Below are 23266 nucleotides of genomic sequence, written 5' to 3'. Positions count from 1 at the left end.
ATTCTTTCCTAACCTCCACTCCCTTACTGTGAATTAGTATCTGCATATCAGAGAAAACATTTGGCCCTTAATTCATTGGGATTGGCTTATTTCTCTTAGCATGATATTCTCCAGCTCCATCCATTTACCTGAAAAAGCCATAATTTCATTCTTTAAGGCTGAGTAATAGTCTATTGTGTATATATACCACATTTTTTTATGCATTCATCTGTTGAAGGGCACCTAGATTGTTGGTTCCATAGTTTAGCTATTGTGAGTCGAGCTGCTATAAACATTGATGTGGCTGCATCACTGTAGTATGCTGATTTTAAGTATAAACCAAGGAGTGGGATAACTGGGTCAAATGGTGACTCCATTCCAAGTGTTCTTAGGAATCTCCATACTGCTTTCCATAGTGGTCGCACCAATTTGCAGTCCCACCAGCAATGTATGAGTGTACCTTAACCCCACATCCTTGCCAACATTGTTGGTTATATTCTTGATAATTGCCATTCTGACTGGAGTGAGATGAAATCTTAGTTTTGATTTGCATTTCTCTAATTGCTGCAAATGATGAACATTTTTTCATATATTTGTTGATTGATTTTATTTCTTCTTCTGTGAAGTGTCTGTTCAGTTCCTTAACTCATTGAGTTATTTGGTTTTTTGGTGTTAAGTTTTTTGAGTTCTTTATAATCTTGGAAATTAGTGCTCCATCATAGGTGCATTCTGTAGGCTTTCTCTTCACTTTATTGATTTGTTTCCTTTGCTGAGAAGCAGCTTTTTAGTTTGATTCTATCCCATTTATTGAATCTCGTTTTTGCTTCTTGTGCCTTAGGAGTCTTGTTAAGGAAGTCAAGTCCTAAGTCAACATGAAGAAGATTTGGGTCTACTTTTTCTTCTTTTAGGCACAGGGTCTCTGTTCTAGTGCCTAATTCTTTGATCTACTTTGAGTTGATTTTTGTGCAGAGTGAGAGATAGAGGTTTAATATCATTTTGTTATATATGGATTTCCAATTTTCCTAGCACCATTTGTTGAAGAGGCTATCTCTTCTCTAATATATGTTTTTGGTGCCTTTGTGTAGTATGAGATAACTATATTTATGTGGGTTTGTCTCTGTGTCTTCTGTTTTGTACCATTGATCTATTTTGATGCCAATACCATGCTGTTTTGTTAGTATGACTCTGTAGTATAGTTCTGTTTATTGTGATGCCTCCTGCTTCACTATTCTTGCTAAGGATTACTTTGACTATTCTGGGTCTCTTATTTTTCCAAATGAATTTCATGATTCTGGCAAGTCTTTTTAAAGTTATTTTTTACATGAGTTAAACGTTTTATTCAAAAAACTTAACATTTCTGAAGATGTATGAGGATTTAAAAAATTTATTTTGGTTGTGGATTGAACTCAGGGCTACTCTACCACTGAACTATATTATATCCCCAGCCCTTTGTATTTCTTATTTTGAGACACAGGGCCTTGCTAAATTGCAGGGACTGGCCTTGAATTTGGGATTCTCTTATCTTGACCTCCTGAGTAGTTGGAGTTATATAGGCTCGAGTATCAGCATGGCAATCAGGGTTTTGTTTTTTTTTTTTTTAAAGGGTCAGTAATTGTGTTGATACATGTGGGAAAAGCTAATTTAGCCAACTCTCTTTGATTTAAATAGAAAATCATGCTGAATTAGTGGATTAGTGACACTGTAAGGGATGCAAAGGAAGGGAACCTGTTGGGAACCATCTTGCTCTAGCTCATTGCAAGCTAATTTTTTTTTTTTTTTTTAACCCTGCAAGCTAACTCTTTAAGTAAGATGACAAGACTTTGATTTGCACCTTTCCTCATACCTTTATGAATAGTATTAAGCCAGGTGTGATGGTGCTTGCCTGTAATCCCATTGACCTGGGAGGCTGAGGCAGAGGATTACAAGTTCCAGGCCAGCCTCAGAAATTTGTTGCGGCCCTAAGCAACCTAATAGAGACCATATCTCAAAATAAAAAGGGCTGGGGATATAACTCAATGGTAAAGCACCCAGGTTTAATCCCTGGTTTTGGGGGGAAAAAAAAGTATTAAACATTCCTCATTCTTCTACCACTGTTTCCTGTCTTCCCCATATCTGCCTGCCACTTAGTGATACGTGAACCACGTAGAACTCTACATCTGTCTGTTGGCAGATATCTCAAGAGGTCAGTCTTTGGGAAACTTCTTCAGCTGGTCTTGGAGACCAAATCTAGGTATCCTACAATATCAATATCCTTGGCTTTTAAGGATTGTGAATGATTTCTAGGTGGAGATGTAAATAAAATTTTGCCCTTGTTGTAGTTCTTATTGTAAATATCTGGTTTCTTAAGATATAAACTTTGATTAAAAGGATTTCGAGGGAAGAAAAAGAAAGAAAAGGAAAAATTTGCAGAGAGATCCAGTGGAAAATTCTAGCATCACCATTTTTTACAAATTCTGAAGTTTAGATGTGTGATTTGTGGTTCACAATACTTTTGTTTTTAGTACACATAAAAGGGGAATAGTGCTTCTTCACAACATTGTTTTAGTTATGAGAAATAACTTGTGAAATGCTTATAGAGATTCTCTAAGTGATAGTTGCATTACTATCTTTTTGTGGTATTGGGGATTGAATCCTATACTTGGAGCCTGATAGTCAAGAGCTCTGCTGCTGAACTGCATCCCGAGTTTTCTTCCTTCCTCGATTTGTGTCTGGTTATTTATGAAAGTACATTGGACAGCCATTTTTGATATTTTATTCAGTTTTTAATCACTTGGAATGCCTCTTATTGTAAATCTTATCTTTGGTGTAACCAATATTGTTTCCTTCTCATTTATGTCTTTATTCAGTATATTTGTATTTTTTTTTGCAAATCTATATTTTTAATTATTTAAATTTTTATTTTTTGTTTATCTTGTTTTTGACAGTGATAAGTATATTTTTTATTAATTTTTTGTATTTATACGAACCACATTTTGATTCTTGTACACAAATGGTGTACAACTTTTTATTTCTACGGTTGTACACCATGTAGATTCACACCATTCATGTAATCATACATATACATAGGGTAATACTGTCTGTTTCATTCTATTATCCTCCACCCCCCCACCCCATTTTCCTATACACCATCCAAAGTTCCTTTATCACCCCCTCCTTATATATTATCATGCACTTATCAGAGAAAACATTCGGCCTTTGGTTTTTTTGGACTTGGCCTATTTCACTTAGCATATTTTCTGACTTCATCCATTTACCAACAAATGCCATAAATGTATTCTTCTTTATGGCCAAATAATATTCCATTGTGTATATATACCACAGTTTCTTTATCCATTCATCAATTGAAGGGCATCTCGGTTGGTTCCGCAATCTAACTGTTGTAAATTGAGCTGCCGTGAACAACGATGTGGCTGCATCACTATAGTATGCTGATTTTAAGTCCTTTGAGTATAAACTGAGGAGTGGGATAACTGGGTCAAATGGTAGGTCCATTCCAAGTTTTCTGAGAGGTCTCCATATTGCTTTCCAGAGTGGCTGCACCAATTAGAGACTCCACCAGCAATGTATGAGTGTGCCTTTTCCCCCACATCCACGCCAGTACTTATTATTGCTTGTGTTCTTGATAATAGCCATTCTAATTGGAGTTAGATGAAATCTTAGGATGGTTTTAATTTGCATTTCTCTAATTACTAGAGATGACGAACACTTTTTCATATATTTATTACCTGTATAGTCTCTTCTGTGAAGTGTCTACCCAGTTCCTTAGCCCATTTATTGATTGGGTTCTTTGTATTTTGGGTGTAAAGTTTTTTAAGTTCTTTATAAACTTTGGAGATGAGTGCTCTGTCTGAAGTGTGTGTGGAAAAGATTTTCTCTCACTCTGTAGGTTCTCTTTTCACATTATTGATTGTTTTCTGTGCTGAGAAAAAACTTTTTAATTTGAACGTATCCCATTTATTGATTCTTACTTATTTCTTGCGCTATGGGGGTCTTGTTAAGGAAGTCTGGTCCTAAGCCAATGTGATGGAGATTCAGGCCTGCTTTTTCTTCTGTTTGGTGAAGGGTCTCAGGACTAATTCCTAGATCCTTGATCCATTTTGAGTTGAGTTTTGTGCAGGGTGAGAGATAGGGGTTTAATTTCATTTTGCTACATATGAATTCCAGTTTTCCCAGCATCATTTGTTGAATAGGTTACCTCTTGCCCAATGTATATTTTTTGGCACCTTTGTCTAGTATGAGATAACTGTACTTATTTGGGTATGTCTCCATGTCTTCTATGCTGTATCATTGGTCTACCTGTCTATTTTGGTGTCAGTACTATACCATTTTCATTACTATTGCTCTGTAGTATAGTTTAAGGTCTGGTATTTTGATACCTCCTGCATCACTCTTCCTGCCCAGGAGTGCTTTGGCTATTCTGGGTCTTTTATTCTTCCAGATGTATTTCATGATTGTTATTTCTAGTTCTATGAAGAATGTCATTGGGATTTTAATAGGAATTGCTTTGAATCTGTATAACATTTTTGATAGTCTGGCCATTTTGACTATTAATTCTGCCTGTGCAAGAGCATGGGAGATCTTTCCATCTTCTAAGGTCTTCTTCAGTTTCTTTCTTTAGTGTCCTGTAGTTCTCATTGTAGAGGTCTTTCACCTCTTTTGTTAGATTGATTCCAAAGTTGTTGGTTTTTTTTTTGTTGTTGTTGTTTTTTTTGTTTGTTTGTTTGTTTTGGAGTCTATTGTGAATAGGATAGTTTTCCTAATTTCTCTTGCAGTGGATTTGTCACTTATGTATAGAAATGCATTTGATTTATGGGTATTGATTTTATATCCTGCGACTTTGCCGAATTCATTTATGAGTCCTAGACGTTTTCTGGTGGAATTTTTTGGATCTTTCAGATACAGAATCATGTTGTCAGCAAATAGTGATAGATTGAGTTCTTCTTTTCCTATTCATATCCCTTTAATTTCTTTTGTCTGATTGCTCTGGCTAGGGTATCAAGGACGATGTTGAATAGAAGTGGTGAAAGAAGGCATCCCTGTCTTGTTCCAGTTCTTAGAGGGAATCCTTTCACATTTTTCTCCATTTAGAATGATGTTGACCACGGGCTTAGCATTGATAGATTTTACAATGTTGAGGTATGTTTCTACTACCCCTCGTTTTTCTAGGGTTTTGAACATGAAGAAGTGCTGTATTTTGTCAGATGCTTTCTCTGCATCTGTTGAGATAATCATGATTCTTGTCTTTAAGTCTGTTGATGCGATTGATTTCCATATGTTGAACCAACCTTGCATCCTAGGAATGAACCGCATGATCGTGGCACACTATCTTTTTAATATGTTTTTGTATGCAGTTCGCCAGAATTTTATTGAGAATTTTTGCATCTATGTTCATGAGGGATATTGGTCTGAGGTTTTCTTTCCTTGCTGTGTCTTTGTCTGGTTTTGGTGTCAGGGTGACACTAGCCTCATAGAATGAGTTTGGAAGGGTTCCCTCCTTTTTTGTTTCATGGAATAATTTGAGGAGTCTTGGTGTTCATTCTTGTTTGAAGGTCTTGTAGAACTCGACTGAGAATCTGTCTGGTCCTGGGCTTTTCTTGGTTGGTAGGCTTTTGATGGCATCTTCTACCTCATTGCTTGAAATTGATGAGTTTAAATTGCGTATGTCCTCCTGAATCAGTTTGGGTAGATCATATGTCTCTAGAAATTTGTCGATGTCTTCAAGTGTTTTTATTGTATTTGAGTATAACTTTTCAAAATAGTTTCTAATTATCGTCTGTCTTTCAGTAGTGTGTCTCGATATTTCCTTTTTCATCACAAATTTTAGTAATTTGAGCTTTCTTTCTTTCTCTTTGTTAGTGTGACTAGGGCTTATCAATTTTATTTTTTTCAAAGAACCAACTTTTTGTTTTGTCAATTTTTTTCAATTCTTTCTTTTGTTTCAATTTTATTGATTTCAGCTCTGATTTTAATCATTTCCTGTCTTCTGCTGTTTTGGGTGTTGATTTGTTCTTCTTTTTCTAGGACTTTGAGATGTTTGTTAGGTCATTTATTTGTTGACATTTTATACTTTCAACGTATGAGTTCAATGCAATGAACTTTCCTTTTAGCACTTCCTTCCTAGTGTCCCAGAGATTTTGATATATTGTTTCAGTGTTCTCATTTGTCTCTAAGTATTTTTTAATTACCTCCCTGATTTCTTCTGCTATCCATTCATCATTCGTTAGCATGCTATTTAGTCTGCAGATGTTGGAGTAGCTTCTGTTTTTTATCTTACCGTTGGTTTCTAGTTTCATTCCATTATGATCTGATAGAATGCAGGGTAGTATTTCTTTTTTTTTGTTTGTTTGCATTTGCTGGGAGTTGCTTTGTGGCATAACATATGGTCTGTTTCAGAGAAGAATTCATGTGCTGCTGAGAAGAAAGTGTATTCACTGGATGATGGATGAAATTATATATGTCTGTTAAGTCTAAATCATTGATTGTATCATTTAATTCTGTGGTTTGTTTAGTTTTTGTCTGGAAGATATATCCAGTGGTGAGAGAGGTATGTTGAAGTCACCTAGTATTACTGTGTTGTGATCTGTTTGATTCTTGAAATTGAGAAGGGTTTGTTTGATATACACAGATGCTCCGTTGTTTGGGGCATATATATTTACAATTGTTCTGTCTTGTTGGTGTATGGTTTCCTTAAGCAGTATGAAATGACCTTCTTTATCTCTTCTGACTAACTTTGATTTGAAGTCTACTTTGTCTGATATGAGGATGGAAACCCCTGCTTGGTTTTTTTTTTTTTTTTTTTTGGTTGTTGTTGGACCTTTATTTTACTCATTTATTTGTATGCTGTACTAAGAATCAAACCCAGTGCCTCACACATGCCCTCTATCCCTGAGCCACAACCACAGCCCCCCTGCTTTTCTACAGAGTCCGTGTGAGTGGTATTTTTTCCCAGTCTTTCACCTTTAGTTTGTGGGTGGCTTTTCCTAGGAGGTGAGATCTTGAAGACAGCATATTGTTGGGTCTTTTTTTTTTTTTTTAATTCATTCTGCCAGTCTATGTCTTTTTATTGATGAGTTTAGGCCATTAACATTTAGGGTTGTAATTGAGATATGAATTGTATTCCCAGTCAGTTTGGTTTATATTTGGTTTTTAACTTGACTTAGTTTCTCCTTTGATTGACCTTTCCATCAGTGTAATTTTCTCCTTTTGTTGGTTTTCATTGATTTGTTTTTTTTTTCATTTCCTCCTCATGGAATATTTTCCTGAGAATATTCTATAATGCAGCTTTCTAGTTATGAATTCTTTTAACTTTTATCATGGAAGGTTTTTATTTCATCTTCAAATCTGAAGCTTAATTTTGCTGGATATAAAATTCTCAGTTGGCATCCATTTTCTTTCAGAGCTTGATATATGTTATTCCAGGCCCTCCTGGTGTTGAGGGTCTGGGTTGAGAAATCGACTGAGATCCAAAGTGGTTTTCCCCATACGTAATTTGATTTTTTTTCTCTCACAGCCTTTAACATTCTATCCTTATTTTGTATTTTAGTCATTCTCATTATAATGTGCCTTGATGTGGGTCTGCTGTAATTTTGTGCATTTGGGGTTCTGTAAGCCTCTTTTTAGTTGATTTTCCATTTCAATCTTTAGATTTGGGAAGTTTTCTGATATTATGTCATTGAAAAGATGATGCTTTCCTTTGGTTTGTATCTCCATGCCTTTGTCTATTCTGATAAATCTCAAATGTAATCTTTTCATATTATCCCATATTTCTTGGAAGTTTTGTTTCTTACTATCTTCTCTGTGAGGTCAACTTTATTTTCAAGAGAGTATATTTTGTCTTCTTTTTCTGAGGTTGTCTTCCAGGTGGGTCTAGTGTGTTGGTGATTCTTTCCTTTGAATTTTATTTTAAATACATTTTGGTTGTCAATGACCTTTATTTTATTTATTTATGTGTGGTGCCAAGAATTGAACCCAGTGCCTCATACATGCCAGGCAAGCACTTTACAACTGACCCACAATCCCAACCCCTCCATTTTTAATTTGGTTTATTGTTTCCTTCATTTGATTTCTCCTTGATTTTTTATAATCTCTGTGTCTTTATTGAAGTAATCTTTCACTTCCTGTATTTTCTTTCCAAAACCATCTTTTATTTCAAAGATCAATCTGTGTATTTTCTAAACTCCATCTTTGACATATCTTCTACTGTGTTGGCTATGGATTCTGTTGTTGGAACATCTTGGTCTGTTTGAGGCACTCAGTTCCCTTTTTTTTTTTTTTTTTCTTTTTTTCATGTTATTTGTGTGTCTTCTCATCTAGCAGTATGGAGCTGAGGCAGTACAGATTCTACCCCGTAGTCTTATGGTGTCCCTGAATGCTTCCAGTACCTCACCTTTAAGAGGGTGACCAATATTAACAGCACCCAATGCAAATGATATAACACCTTAAACCAAATGGCTCCTGTTAAGGCGTTTACAGTTTTGTCACAATAGACAGAAATGAAGTGCTCTATTATTGTCTACAATATAAACAGAAAGTTTGTTAAAAGACTTTACCATTTTAAATGATGTACAGTGAGGGAACAGAAGTAGTGTAAGAAGTGATGTTTATGAGGGAGAGGGAGAGAAGATAGAAGTAAAAATCTATAGTAAGAGTGAGGGAGGAATTAATAAAGGTTGGCTGTTTGTATGAGAGAAGTGAGAAAGAGAATCCAGGGAGACAGGTAGGTAAGAGAAAAAAATATGTACATATTTTTTTTTTTTAAAGTAAAAACATAAGAATACACAACAAAACTGTCATATACTACTCAGACATCCCATTCCTCTAAATTGATGCATGAAAATTATTTGGATTCAAAGATGGCGGAGGTTTGAGATAGAGGGTGAATAAAGAAAAGGAAAATAAAAAAAGGAGGAAAGTCTCAATAGAAAATTGAATGATTGCTTCTGTTGACTTTCAAAATTTTTCTTAGCTTCCCTTCTCCACCAGTAGTGGGGTTGTCAGAAGTTTGTTGTTAACTCCAGTCCATTGAGTGCAGGACTGGTTGGGTGGGTGAGAGGATGGCAAGGTGCCTTCACACCCTCTTACAGTCTTCCCACCCGTTGTAGCTAGCCCCTTCCATCCCTGCACACTTCAGGACTCACTGAGCTGGAGAGAGCCCAGTTTTCTCCAGTTTCTTCAATTTGTGCTCCTCACGGTCACCACCCCTAGTCTCCAACTTTCCACAGTCTTGCCAGACCCAGACTGTCTCATGCAAACCTGACTGCAATCTGATGGATGGGCCTGGGCTCAGCTTCCCCAGACCCTGTCTTGCTGCAGTCCCAAGATCTCAATGCCGTTTCAGCTTTCAGAGACACCACCAGGGTTGTGCTCACACAAAGGAGCAACCCTGTAAAGAGGCATTCAGATGTCAACCACTACCACAGCAAACAGAAAGACTCAGGTGCAGCCAGAACTGCATGTACCCCAATATATCTCCTGGCCCTTGCCTGAGTCCTGAGATGGAGTTGGCCACGCCCTGAGATGGTGGTGGCAATAGAGGTAAATCTGCAGGTCCTGAGTGTTGTCCTAAAATGACAGCAGTCACATGTATCCAGACTTGCAGGTACTGCGACAGTGGACTTCCAGGCAGCAGAGGGCAGCGTCTATCCGCTGGTGGTCTGAAAGTGATCTGCAGGCTAATGGAGGACGATGGGCGGGTGGAACTCAGGCGGTGTGCCATGGGCAGGCAAGAGGCAAGTAAACCAGCAAATGGCAAATGATAGGCGGCAATCAGTGAGAAATCTGCACTCCAAAGGCAGACTATATGTTGGCAGATGACGGGTGATTGCGGTGGACAAATAGGGTAAACAGCAGGGGATTAGTGGGCAGCAAAGACTGCCTCCCAGAGAAACAGTATTTCCTCTGCTTAAATTCTGATTTATGGAGCAACAAGAAATAGGGGCTCCCTCTAGTCTGCCATCTTGGATCGCCCATATTTTGAAAAGTAAATTAGGTGTCAGGTGTTGTTCAAGGCCTCTGGGGATACAGAGATTGAATGACAGCATCCCAGCATTCAAGCTTCTTTTATGAGAGACAGATGTGTTTTTAAATTCTATGGGGTAATTGCTAAAAGTGTAAGAGTACAAATTAGGAATATAGGAGAACTGTTTGCCTTAGCAAGTCATGGATTGCTTGACATGGGAAGTTGAGGTTTTGACTGGAAGATCAGAAGAAGTTTGATGAACAAGTTTGGGTTGGTCGTGGTGTTATGTTTAAGGGCTGCAAGCATAGAATAATGGTATGTTCAAAGTGTGGGAAAACTGTAAACTTATAAACTTGAAGTAATTAAGTATTGCTGGGAAGTAGATTGACCTAGAAGAATGACAAGAAAGGAGATTTTACTAGTATTTGATACACTCGTAGGTCATGCAAAGCAATTTAAAGTTTATATTGTATGCCATAGGTTCCTTTTTTTTTTTTTTTAATGTGGTGATTGAACCCAGGGCCTTATGCTTGTGAGGCAGGCACTCTTCCAACTGAGCTGCCAATCCCCAGCCCCCACAGGTTCTTAAAACTTTTTATTTATTTATTTATTTATTTATTTATTTATTTAGTAGTTGTAGATGAACAACATGCCTTTATTTGTTTATTTTTATGTGGTGCTAGGGATTGAACCCAGTGCCTCACACATGCTAGGCAAGTGCTCTGCCTTGGAGCTACAGCCCCAGCCAGAGGTTCTTAAAACTTTGTATGCATCACAGTCACCTTTAAAAACTTGTTAAATATACAGAGGCACAGGCCACACTTTCATGGATGCTACATTTTGATTGAGGCATTGAGGCTTTCCAATCTGTACTATCCTCAGATGGTTCTAGTAAACACTGAAGTTGGACATCAATATTTGAAGTTACCGGTCTCGAAAGTGAGGTGCTGGTACTTTGGTTGGGCAGGATGACCTATTAAGTGTGTGTGTGCAGTATTAAAATTGATGCTTCAATTTTATTTTAACAAATATTAATAATTTTAAAATATTTAATGTTTTAAAACGTTACTTTTATGTGTGCTTATTATGTAATACATATTAGTGTATTGTTCTACTTTACTAAAATTTTGTACTAGGGATTGAAACTAGGGTTGGTTTACCACTGAGCTCCAAATCTTGCCCTTTTAGTTGTCAAGGGATCTTTTATTTTATTTATTTATTTGTGGTACTGAGTATAGAACCCAGGGCCTTACACATGCTAGTCAAGTGGCAACTCCAGCCCCATCTCTAACCCTTTTTACTTTTTGAGATAAGTCTTGCTAAGTTGCCAAGTCTGCTTTTGAACTTGCAATCCTCTTGCCTCAGCCTCCTGAGTCTCTTGGATTATAGTTGTGTGCCATCATGGTCCTGACTCACACTTTATTTTAGGTACATGGAGACATGCTCATAATTAAAAAAAAATTATTAAGAAATTTGTTATTAAAACAAAGTCTTTCAGTACATAAAATTAGAAACAATACATCCTGAAACCAATAGAAATAAAATTAAAACTTGAACTAGGAATGTTTACCAATAAATTGCACTTACTAAATTTGTTAGTTTTCCTTACACCAAGAAATTCCCTGATGAAACAGACCTGGTTTGTGCGCAGACCTAACCCTTAATGGAGGCTTGATATAGTTAAAAAGTAATGGCACCAACTCAACAAACATTTTTAAGATCTGAGTATAAGAATTTGATTTATATAGAATAACAAAACAGATGTGGTCTTCTCATGGACTTTTGTAGTATTGGAAGCAGTAAATGAGTGCCTATAATTGTTAAAATTAGATGGGGTGGTTATATGCCAAAATTAGCGTACAAACTTGAGAATTTAACATTTCTATACTTCTGTCTTTTAAAATTATTATATTGAACTGGGTGCAGTGGTATATGCCTATAATCCCATCTACTTGAGAGGCTAGGGCCAGAAGATTTGGGGTTCAAAGCCAGCCTCAGCCAAAGCGAGGTGCTAAGCAGCTCATTGAAACCCTGAATGTAAATAAAATACAAAATAGGTCTAGGGATGTGGCTCAGTGATCGAGTGCCCTTGAGTTCAAGCCCCAGTACCCCTTCCCCAATGTTTTTTTATTGTGCATGTATTCCTTTGATCATAAACACATATGAAAGAAAATCATAAGTTTTGGAGCTTTTTTGTTTTGTTTTTTGTTTCTTTTTGTTTTGTTTGTTGGTTGGTTGGTTGGTTGGTACTGGGGATTGAACCCAGGACCCCCTAACCACTTAACGACATTTCCAATCCTTTTTATGATTTTTTTTTATTTTGAGACAGGGTTTTACTAGGTTACTTAGGGCTTTGTTAAATTGCAGAGGCTGGCTTTGAACTTGCAGTCATCCTGCCTTAACCTTCCAAACCACTGGGATTGCAAGCATGTGCCACCATGTCTGGTAAATTTTGGAGTTTTTAATGCATTTATATGAATTTCTATTCTTGGTAGTTAGCAAAATCTGAAAGTGTATGATATTCAAAAAATGCTTTTTGTTAATGATCAAGATACAATGCAATTTGTAGCTTTAGAGTTTGTACGGAAAATAAAATTGAAGAGACTGACTTAGTGAAATAGTAGTAGAAATATTTTTTGAAAAATCAATTGTTTTATGTTTTTCTTTTTAATTAGATCTTTACAGTTGGTTATACATAGTAGTTGGGTTCATTCTGAGAAACTCATACACGCATAGAAATTGATTTTAGTTCATGATCTCCCCTTTCTGTCCCATCCTCCCCACTCTATCCTCATAACTTTTTTCCTAGTTTGGAGTGCAGAGCTTTAGGCAGTGGAAAAAATTGGGGAATACCGAGCAGAAGAATGTAGATTACTTAGTAGAATGAGATCAGTTAGGAGACATGAGAGGATTTAGGCACTGAGGATTTTATCCACTTTTGTGACTGTTACTTTTGTTTTGATTTAAATTGCCTTAAATTATGATTGGAGGTTATAAAATTAACTGGCCCCCAAACCCTTTTAACAGTGTCTCAAAACTAGCCTGGCAATCTAGCAATAGATTATCTCCAGGTGAAACCAATTTTTGTTTGACTATTTTGAATAAGAATGGAATAATGAACTGTCTACATGAAATACTTTACATTTAGTGGTGGCAATCTGTGAAATATATTTGGTATATCTAACTATTGTCCTACAAAATATACTTGATTCCTTTGTTCTTTATAATTCTGTGGAATCACCATGGAGGATTATTCCTGTAGGTAGCATGTTAAAATGTATACACGTGAACAGATTCTTAGTTTAAGGATACCAGTATTTCCTCATTGTTGAAATAAATAGTTTATACTTTTTTGTTTTGTCGTTTAAGGCAGAGAAATCCTCAGTTTTTTGAATAATAGAGCCCTTTATTATTTTCTAGTCCTGAATTCTATATTAGTATGTGATAAATTACTTAACAAAGTGTGATTTTAATAAATAAAGTACTTAACAAAGTGAGCATGATTTAATAATAAATCCAAATTACTGTTATTCTAATCTAAGTAGCATCTATGAACTTTGGATGATAAGTATGTGTGTGGTTTGAAGAGGTAGCTCAGTGGTAGAGCACTTGCCTAGCATGTGTTAGATCCCCTGTACCACCAAAAAAAAAAAAAAAAAAAAGTGTATGGGCAGTTGACATTTGCTTGTTAGCCTTTGTATAAAATATTTCAACTTAGACTTTTGTCAGTTTCTCAAAGCAGGAGAAACTGTTCTTTCTTTTGAGAATTTAATAATGTGATTTAGTTTGAATGAAAGAGGTGCTTGTTCCTTATCTACAGTGATTTTTTTTTTTTTTTTTTTTTTTAAGACCCTGGGATAGTGAAAAGCTCACTGAATAGAACAGGGATAAATTTTAGTTTCACATAGTTTTGATTGTTATGTAGAGTTAGACAGCAATGCTCTACAAACTTAGATCTCTGTTCTCAATGTTTATCATCTTTATTGAGACCTAGCTCCTAGCTTTTTTATCTTTGTGTACCAGTGATATAGGGATTTATTTATTGACCTTAACAATTAATAAGATAGCTTTTTAAAATCTTTATGTGAATTGTGTTCTATTTTCTCAAAGCATTTTAGTTGCAGCTGTTTCATTGTTTCTTTCTATTCCCTTTGAAGGTAGAACTATTCACATGAAAATGACAGTGTATCTTGGCAGATGCTGTTTTTACCAAAAGTTAAACTATTGCTGATAATTAGACTATTGCTGATCTAATCTTTCTGTAATATTTTATTAAATTGCTTTGAGGAGGTTTTATACTTGTGTCTAAAATTAAATCAATAATCTTACTTATTTATTTATTCATTTATTTTGGTGGCGCTGAGGATCAAGCCCCGGCCTGTTATATACTAGTAAGCGCTTTATCACTAAGCTACCTCCCTAGTTCTAATAATCTTTTTTTTTTTTTTCTTTTTTTTTTGGTATTGAGAAATTGTCCAGGTTTACTCCAGTACTGAGTCACATCCCCTGCCCTTTTTTACAATTTTATTTTGAGGCAGGGTCTCACTAAGTTTCTAAGGCTGGCCTTGAACTTGTAATCTGCCTCAGCCTCCTCAGTCGCTGGGATCAAAGGTGTAAGCCACTGTGCCCAGCCCTAATAATGTCTTTAATACAACTTTAATTCTGTTTTACTTAGTTATGCTGAATATAAATTTTAATAATTTCTGGTTGTGCTGGATAGCAAAGTATGGCCAACAGAGTAGGTTCTTAAAATATGTTTTAAAAAATCTTCCTTTTATTTTGTGTTAGAAAAGCTTTTTTTTTTTTTTTTTTAATATTTACAGTACTGGGAATTGAACATAGGACCTTGTGCATGCTAGGCAAGTGCATGCTAGGCAGGTGCTCTACCACTGTTACATCCACACCCTTTTTAAAAGTTTCCTTTTTGGGGCAGTATTAGAGATTGAACCAGGGGCACTTTACCACTGAGCCACACACTTCAGTCTAGTTGAACCCTTAGTTTGTTGAGTTGCTGAGGCTGTCCTCAAACTTGTGATCCTTTTTCCTAAGCCTCCTGAGTTGCTAAGATTACAGGCATGAGCCACTGTGCCTAACCTCTTTCTCTTGAGAATTTAATAATGTAGTTTAGGTGTTGCATTTGTTTTTAGGGCTTTCTTGACAAATTGATACAAACTAGATGATTCTAAAATAATAGGAAACTTTCTCTTACAGTTCAGGGGCTAAAAGTCTAAAATGAAGTTGTTGCAGAAGATTCTAGGGAAGAATCTTTCTCTGCCTTTTCCAGTTTCTTATGGCTTCTGGTGTTCCTTTTTTTAAAATTTTTTCTTATTTGTTTTCATTAATTATACAGACAGAATGCATTTTGACACATCATACATACATTAAGTATAACTTCTCATAGTTCTGGTTGTTTTCATTAGTTATACAGATGTGTAGGATGCATTTTGACACATCTTATATACATTAAGTGTAACTTTCATTGTTCTGGTTGTACTCCATGTAGAGTTACACAGGTTGTAATCATATGTGCACATAGGGTAATAATGTTAGATTGATTCTACTTTCGTTCCTACCCCTATGCCCTCTCCCCTCCCTTCACTCCTCTCTGTCTAGTCCAAAGTACCTCTATTCATCCCGGGCCCCACCGCCCACGTTCCTTGTCTTCTGGTAGCATAACTCAATTTTTGTCCTTGTCTTCTTCATATGGCTTTCTTCCTCTCTGTGTGTCTCTGTTCGGTCCTCTTAAAAGGACACCAGTCATTGGATTTGGGTCTGGCCCTAAATCTCAGATGATTCATTTTGAGATCCTTAAGTAATTATATCTGCAAAGGCCTTATTTCCATATAAGGTTATTTTCTGAGGTTCTGGATTGACATGAGTTTTAGGGGAACACTATTCAACCCACTAGACATGTGCAAGAAATATTTATGACTTAAACTTTGGAAAAGGGTGGGAAAAATACCTAAATGGCAAAAATAAAATAAAAACAAAATACAAAAAAAAAAAAAAACCCACCCAAAATAACAACAATAAAACTGAGAATTGAACTCAGTGTCTCACATGTGCCAGGCAAGTGCTCTACCACTGAACCGCAATCCCAGCCCCGCAACAAAACTTTATTTTAACGGGTCTTTTGTTTGTTTTGTTTTGTTTGGACCATTCTCCAGTCTGAGTACTCTCAGCAGTGTGCTCTAGATAGAAGTCCCAAGTGAATAATTAGCTGGCTTGCTTGGAGCATAGACTTGTCCTTATTAAGCATCTATTAGCAAACTAAGAATAAATGACCTCCTAAAATGTGTATGAGACTCTCATCAGTTTGAAAATGAGAGATTCAGTGGTACTGTAAATTGTGAGGATTTACATGGGGAGATAATACAGTGATTGAGACCAAGAACATTTTTTTTTGTTTGTTTTGGACAGTTTTGGAGATGAACCCAGGACTTTGTGTCTGATGGATAAGTCCTCTTAACCACTGAAGAGAAGGACTTTGGGAGTCAGATTCACTGGGTTCAAATCCTGTCTCCCTCCTACTGGTTGGATGGAGTGTGGATAAATTGGAGAACTTCTCTGCAGTGTCCTCTTAAAATTAAGATTATAGTACTTTCTCAGCACATGTAAAGTGTGTGAAACTTTATGGAACATAGTAACTGCTCATTAACATTAGCTATTGCTGTTTTTATCTTCATTGATGATCTTCAGGAGGTAGAGAAACTCATCTGAAAGATTGACTTTTTTTTCTAGTAGAGAATGAATAGCATTTTACTGATGAGTTCGTAGGTTTTTACCCAGCCTCAAAGTAGGAATGATATAGGCTTTTTAGATTGTCTGGTTAGAGGTTGGGAGAAGTAGAGGACCTGAGATAACAGGTTCCTGGTTTCACTAACAAGGTACCCTACACACTGAGTAACTATTTTAGTTTTTTATCTTTGACAGAATCTTTAGAAAAAAAATTTTTTTTTTGCACTGGTCATTGAACCCAGGGTCTTACCTGCATGTGGTATGCTCTCTACCACTGAGCCTTTACCCCCAACTAACGGGAGTTAATGAGTCTTTATTTTATCTTTCATCACAAAAATCCCCCTTTTCTTTATGTTACATAGGTATCAACCTGACTTTTAATGGAAGTTTGTTAAACAAGTCCTTAAGGTTAATTTCCCTAAAGGATCTTTAATATAACTTAACTTTGAAGTTGTTTTTTAGATGAATAGATAGGTAGATGAACTACGTGTTTTAGCAGGCATTTCAGGCTGTTTTTGAAGTAATCATCTACTAAAAAGATTTGTTGTGGGAGTGTGATTTTCCTTCCCCTCAGGTTTTTGGTTTTTTCCTCACCAACGTATATACTGCTAATGAGACTGAAAACTATACTGAATGATACGACTCTTCTGCTTACCTAAATCTTGGGCAGAGTGTTGCAGTGTAGTTTACCAAGCTTATTAAAAGATTTGTTAATAGAATTCACAGAAGCTGATCAGACTAAACATTAAATACATTGCTGAACAAGCTTTTCCTTCCTTAGCCTATTTATTAGCATTTAGCATTATGCAAAGAAGACTGATTCTGTTCACACATACATATATATAATTTACATAAAATATATATGCATATATATAATTTTTGTTTTTTTGGTACTGAGGATTGAACTTTAGTGCTTTACCACTGAGTTATGTCCCTAGCCCTTTTTATTTTTATTTATGTTTTTTTAATTGAGACAGGGTCTCACTAAGTTGCTGAGGGCCTCACTAAATTGCTGAGGCTGTCCTTGAATCTGCAATTCTGCCTAAATCTCCCAAGTTGCTGGAATTACAGGTGTGTGCCATTATGCCTAGCTCACTACTACATGCATGTATTATCTTAGTTAAATTTTATAGTTGTGTAGGCATTTTATTTCATACAGGGAAACCTAGGCATAAAGACATGGAAGTTGTTTGGGGTGTGCTATATCTATAAAATGGTGGGTTCGGCATTCAAATATCAGAACAGAATCTTTCTGGTTCTCTGTCCCTCTTTCTGATTCATTCTTTCACTTGTGTTGGGTATAGAACCTGGGGCCTTAGTGCATACTAGACAAGCAGTCAGTCACTGAGCTCTGTTCTTTCTGCTGTTTTTCCATGTGTTGTTGGGTCTCCAAATCAAAATCTCAGTCACTATCATGTTGATTGTTTGATCTTCTGGAAATAATTCTGAGTAAGGAATGAGTTAAGTTGTTTAAAAGGGATCATTTGGTGCAATCTCTGTCAGAAGATTTTCCCTTGCAATTCCTTTATTTATTCATCTTTAGCAGAAGGATTCTTATCCTTCAGTTTAGCTATCATAATTTGAAACCTTTGCAAGATTTTTCCTTTTAAGTAGATGACACATTTTTCATGCAGAAAAGTGCCTTTTAGGATTAATAACCTCCTAAGTGGTAGATTTTACTGCTTATTCTAGTCTCTCCTTACAGCTGAAGATGTGGGAAATTGAAATAATTGTTTTTCTTTCTAGATTAACTGCTGAAGTACTGATCGAGTTCTGCGTTTCTTCAATGAGGAACTACAGGCTGATCTTCTGCCATAATCTTAAACAACCATAAATGACAAAAGAATGCTTGCTCAGTGAGGGTAGCTGGTGCAGAAGCAATTTTTTAAACTTAGGTGTTTAAGTACTCAAAGGTAAGTTTTCAAAATGGTACCATCTCATGCTCTATAAATCCACAAGAGATTTTCGAAGTTTGCCCTCTGCAGCTGCTAGTTTTTGTAGTATCAGTTATTCTTGTAGCTGCTACAAGAGGTGTTGAAGAATGGATTTTGCTTGTCCAAGGCTGTGTAAATTTATGTCATTTTCCTGTCCCTAAAATTTCTACTGTTCTATGAATTGGCTGGGTTGTTTACTAATCATGTTGTAATCTTCTCTTGATCTAGGGGTATATAGTTGATCCAGTGGCCTTATTTTGGTAAACTTGAGAATCTTGAGATACATCTTTGTGATCTAGAGTTAGTGTCATTTTTCATTATAAAAAGATCTTTCTTTTAAAATTCTCCTTTCCCTCATAAAATCGTAAATGTTTAGAGAATGAATTTTTATTGACTACTACTTTTTTAATGCCACAAATTATTAGAGACAGTCACTTGAGGCATTGCTTCCTCCCATTGCATTTTTACTGATCCTAGTTCCTAGAAAGTGAAAGCAAATAAGTATTTCCTCTGAATGAGACTGATTCTGGAAATTTTTTTTAAAATGTGTTACAGCTGCTTTGACTTATTGAAATAAGAACTGATTAATCTTGTTCTTATTAGCTCATCATTTCTAAAAAGTTGTTCTTTCCTGTTTGGGAGTTTATGAATTGAGGACTTAGATGAGCTTCACATAGCATATTCCAAAGGTGGATTGGGTTTGACTTTTTAATTGTGTCATTAATAAGTTTGGTCAATAAAAGTAAAGGTCTTTAGGAGCCAGATTTATCCCTTACTTTGTCTTTGGGACATTCATGTTCATTGCTAAATTTTGAATGATCAGTTTTGCCATTGTTGTTAAATGTGCAAACACTAAAAGCATTCAGAACTAACTGCAGAGTAGAGAAAATACTTAGATAATTGTATTGAGTTAAATTTATTTGTAGAATTTATTATTGATCTGGTAACTGGAACATCTTTAAATAGATGAAAACACATTCAGGTTAAAGCATTTTTCTTTATAACGTATATAGTCATATTGCCACCTGTTAATCATTATAGTCTTTTTTTTTCTTTTTTTTCCTTTTTTTTTTTTGTCTTTTATTCGGCAGAAAAGACAGCTTTGATTTCTGGCTGCAAAAAAGATATGAGGAAGAGCTCCTCCCCTTCCTTGAGTAACTGCAACTCCGTTCTTGCTAACAAAATATTTGGAATTCCACTTGATGAGCTGCAGCAGGGAGGACATCCAGACAATGAGGTTCCGTTCATAGTCCGCCATGTTGTGGACTATATTGAGGAACATGGTATACATTTCCTTACTTTGAGGGCTAGCTTTTATTTTAATAAAACAACTTATCCCTTTTTGATCTTGGATTAAAAATTTTTTTGTATGAAAAATGCAAAATAGGATAAAAATAGAAATTCTTTTTAAGGTTTTAACATGTTTCTTACTTAAATTCATATACCTAGAAATGATGGTTGCTCAGCCTAGAACAGTTTTTAGTGGGGGTGATAGAAATGTCTTTAATGGATATAAGGGGTGGGATGAAATAGAATATACCTCACATAGTGTGTTTTAATCCAAATTTGACAGTTTTAATCCAAATTTGGGGAGCCAAGAGAGGCTTTCCAAGAGTATGAGTATTTTAAGTTGATTGTAGAAAGAATATATTTGGTTAAGTAGTTGAAGTTGTTGCAGCTTATTTAATTTTTGCTTTGAACTAATGTAGGCGGTCTGGAGCAACAAGGACTTTTTCAAGTCAATGGAAATGCTGAGACAGTGGAGTGGCTTCGGCAGAGATACGACAGTGGAGAAGAGGTGGATTTGGTTAAGGAAGCAGATGTCCCCTCAGCTATTAGTCTTCTTCGGTTTTTCCTTCAAGAACTTCCTGAACCTGTTATTCCTGGCAATTTGCATATTCACCTGATGCAACTTTCTCAAGGTAAAATGATTTTATTCTTATCAATCAGTCATTTATTATTATTTTTAGAGTCCTTGCCTTTAAGAAGTTTTTTTTTGGGGGGGGGGGGAGGGAGACTGATTTGCTGAGGGTTGAACCCAGGAGTGCTTTACCTCTGAGCTACATCCCCAGCCCTTTTTATTTTGAGAAAGGGTCTTGCTAATTTGCATTAGGTCCTTGCTAAATTGTTGAGCTGGCTTCAAACTTGTGATCCTCCTGCCTTAGCCCCTCAAGTTGCTGGGGCCTTTTAGGAATCTCGACATGTAATACATGTATAGCATTTCAGAGGATAATTTCTTGTTTTCTCATTTGCTCTTTTGGGCTGCATGATCTAGTCAGGGGGATGGCAACTTTTTGGGTCTCTGTAGTACTTTTTACTTTTTTATGATCTTATTAAGCCAAAGATACGGGCAAAAGAGGAGGAAAAGGAGAATATTACCTGTTTTGTTTATTCTTTTGGGAAGGTGATACATCTCTCCATTTATTGTAGGTAAATATTGTTATTGTGTATTCATTTAGCTACTTCAACAGTTCATTAATACTTGCTATATGCTAGTCACTATTCGAGATGCTGGGAATCCATCACTGAACAAAACTAGTTAAAAATCTCCGTCCTCATGGAGCTAAAATTTTAAAGGGGAGGTAGAGGAGAAATAGATGATAAACAAAATTATGCAGTTATGGTACAAGATGATAAATACTACAAAGCTGGAAAAGATGTTATGTAGAATTTGTCTGTGTTGGTATAGTCATTATATAATTAATTGCTTGTATTTCTTTTTGCTTATAATTTTCTTGTTATTTATGATTTTCTTAACCCTTTTCTGCTAAATGTTTAGATTGTTAAATTGAATTTTCTACCAATTATATGTACAGGGTTTTAAAACACATTAATCCAGGGGCAGTTCTATTTAATTACAAGATCAAAGTACTGGGCCATTCGAATGGACACTTGCTAATATTACAAAGCATAGAAAAGTTGTTACAGATTGCATTTTAAATTTTAAGTAAACTTGATGTGATGATAGCCTTTCCCTGATAAACTTCTTAATTTTTGCAGATGGCCAATATCATGACCATGACCTTTTTTTTTTTTAATATTTTTTTTTATTTGCTGATGGACCTTTATTTAATTCATTTATATTATATGTGGTGCTAAGAATTGAACCCAATGCCCTACACATGCTAGGCAAGTGCTCTGCCACTGAGCTACAATCCCAGCTCATGCCATAGACTTTTACCAAGTTTTTTCTGTACTGGGCAATGATATTGCCCAAATTTTATTATGTTGTGTGCATGTACAAATGTGTAACAACAAATTCCATCATTACATACAGCTATAATGAACCCATAGAATGTGGGGGGGGGAAAGTTTTTCTGTAATTTTAATTTTTAGGACCTGCTGAAAAATACAAGATGAAATACTATTGGACTGATAGTCATTACCAAAGAAATTATTTTACATTTACTAGCATCTTTGAGAAATTACCTGTCCTAAATGGGACTCTCACAAATCCCTGGGGTTAATATAAGCCTGTGTTATGTTATTGAAAACTTATTGACATGATAAACCACAAGGCCTTGCTTTGGTGATAAAATTGACTTTTTTGGCATCAGTGTGGTGGTGGTGATGGTACCGGGGATTGAACTCAGGGGTACTTGACCACTGAGCCGCATCGCCACCCCATTTTGTATTTTATTTAGAGATGGGGTCTCACTGAGTTACTTAGCACTTCTGAGACTGGCTTTGAACCCGCAATCCTCCTGCCCCAGTCTTCCAAGCATCTGGGAGCACAGGCATGTGCCACCACTCCTGGCTCACTTTTTTTTAATTTTATTTATTCTTTTACAATATTGGTGATGGAACCAGGAGCATTCTACCTCTCAGCTACATCCCCAGTCCCTTTTTATTATATTTTGAGACTGGGTCTTGCTGAATTGTGGAGACTGGCCTCCAATTTGTTATCCTTCTGCTGCAACCTTCTTAGTTGCTAGAAATAGAAAGAAAGAAATTAGCATCCAGGGGCATAATGGTTCATGCCTGTAATCCCAGTAATTCAGGAGACTGGGAGACTGAGGTAGGAGGATTGCAAGTTCAAGGCCAGCCTCAGCAACTTAGCCAAGTGCTTATCCTAAGATCAAAAGGACTAGGGAGCCCCCACCTCAGTAGTAGAGTACTTGTATAACATGTACAACACCCTGGGCTCAGTCCTCCCAAAACCCAGCATCTATTTAAGGGAGAAAACTAAATGAGAGACTCATTAAACCTTTTAATTTAGTTCTGTTGATAATACTGAAGTTAATTGTTCTTTTTAGAATGTTAGGGGAAGAAGAAAGAAACACTTGTTTTCCTGTTCATTCCTTGTTTTCCTATTCATCCAAGTGGGAAAGTATCACTGATACTATTAGCTTGTTAAATATCATCTCTACTTTCCTCATTATTAGTATGCATTGACTGGCATGGCCAGTGTTTTTTGACTTTGGCACTAGTTTGGAAACACAGGTACAGTCATGCAAGAGACAGTATGATGAGTATTTTTTTAAAAATTAGAGAATTGGGGCCAATGAGTAATAGTTGAGGAAAACATCCCCCAGCAATTGAGAGCTTGAGTTCCTTTCTCCACCTCCTGTTTCCAACACTTCTCCTACTTAATAAGTGAAATGCAAATCCCTAAGGCATTTGGCTTCTAGTAGAGGAAGTAGAGAGGTTTTTGAGT

At 36.1% G+C, this 23266-nt stretch overlaps 1 protein-coding gene across 6 annotated transcripts in view; it reads left to right on the top strand.

Moving 5' to 3' along the window:
* Fam13b (family with sequence similarity 13 member B) overlaps positions 1-23266 on the top strand; it is a 99949-nt gene that overhangs the window by 5668 nt on the left and 71015 nt on the right. For 5 of the 6 annotated variants that reach the window (XM_047555157.1, XM_047555156.1, XM_047555155.1 and 2 more), the window contains exons 2-4: positions 18422-18588; positions 19701-19892; positions 20319-20531. In XM_047555157.1, coding sequence (XP_047411113.1) covers positions 19736-19892; positions 20319-20531 — 370 coding nt within the window. In that variant the 5' untranslated portion in view covers positions 18422-18588; positions 19701-19735. The remainder of the gene's footprint in view (positions 1-18421; positions 18589-19700; positions 19893-20318; positions 20532-23266) is intronic. The other variant, XM_047555160.1, reaches the window with a different exon arrangement.

This window comes from Sciurus carolinensis, chromosome 6, assembly GCF_902686445.1.
Source record: "Sciurus carolinensis chromosome 6, mSciCar1.2, whole genome shotgun sequence".
In the NCBI taxonomy this organism is placed as follows: Eukaryota; Metazoa; Chordata; class Mammalia; order Rodentia; family Sciuridae; genus Sciurus; species Sciurus carolinensis.
Note: the sequence above shows the minus strand (reverse complement) of the source record. Positions and strands in the feature narration are given on the sequence as shown.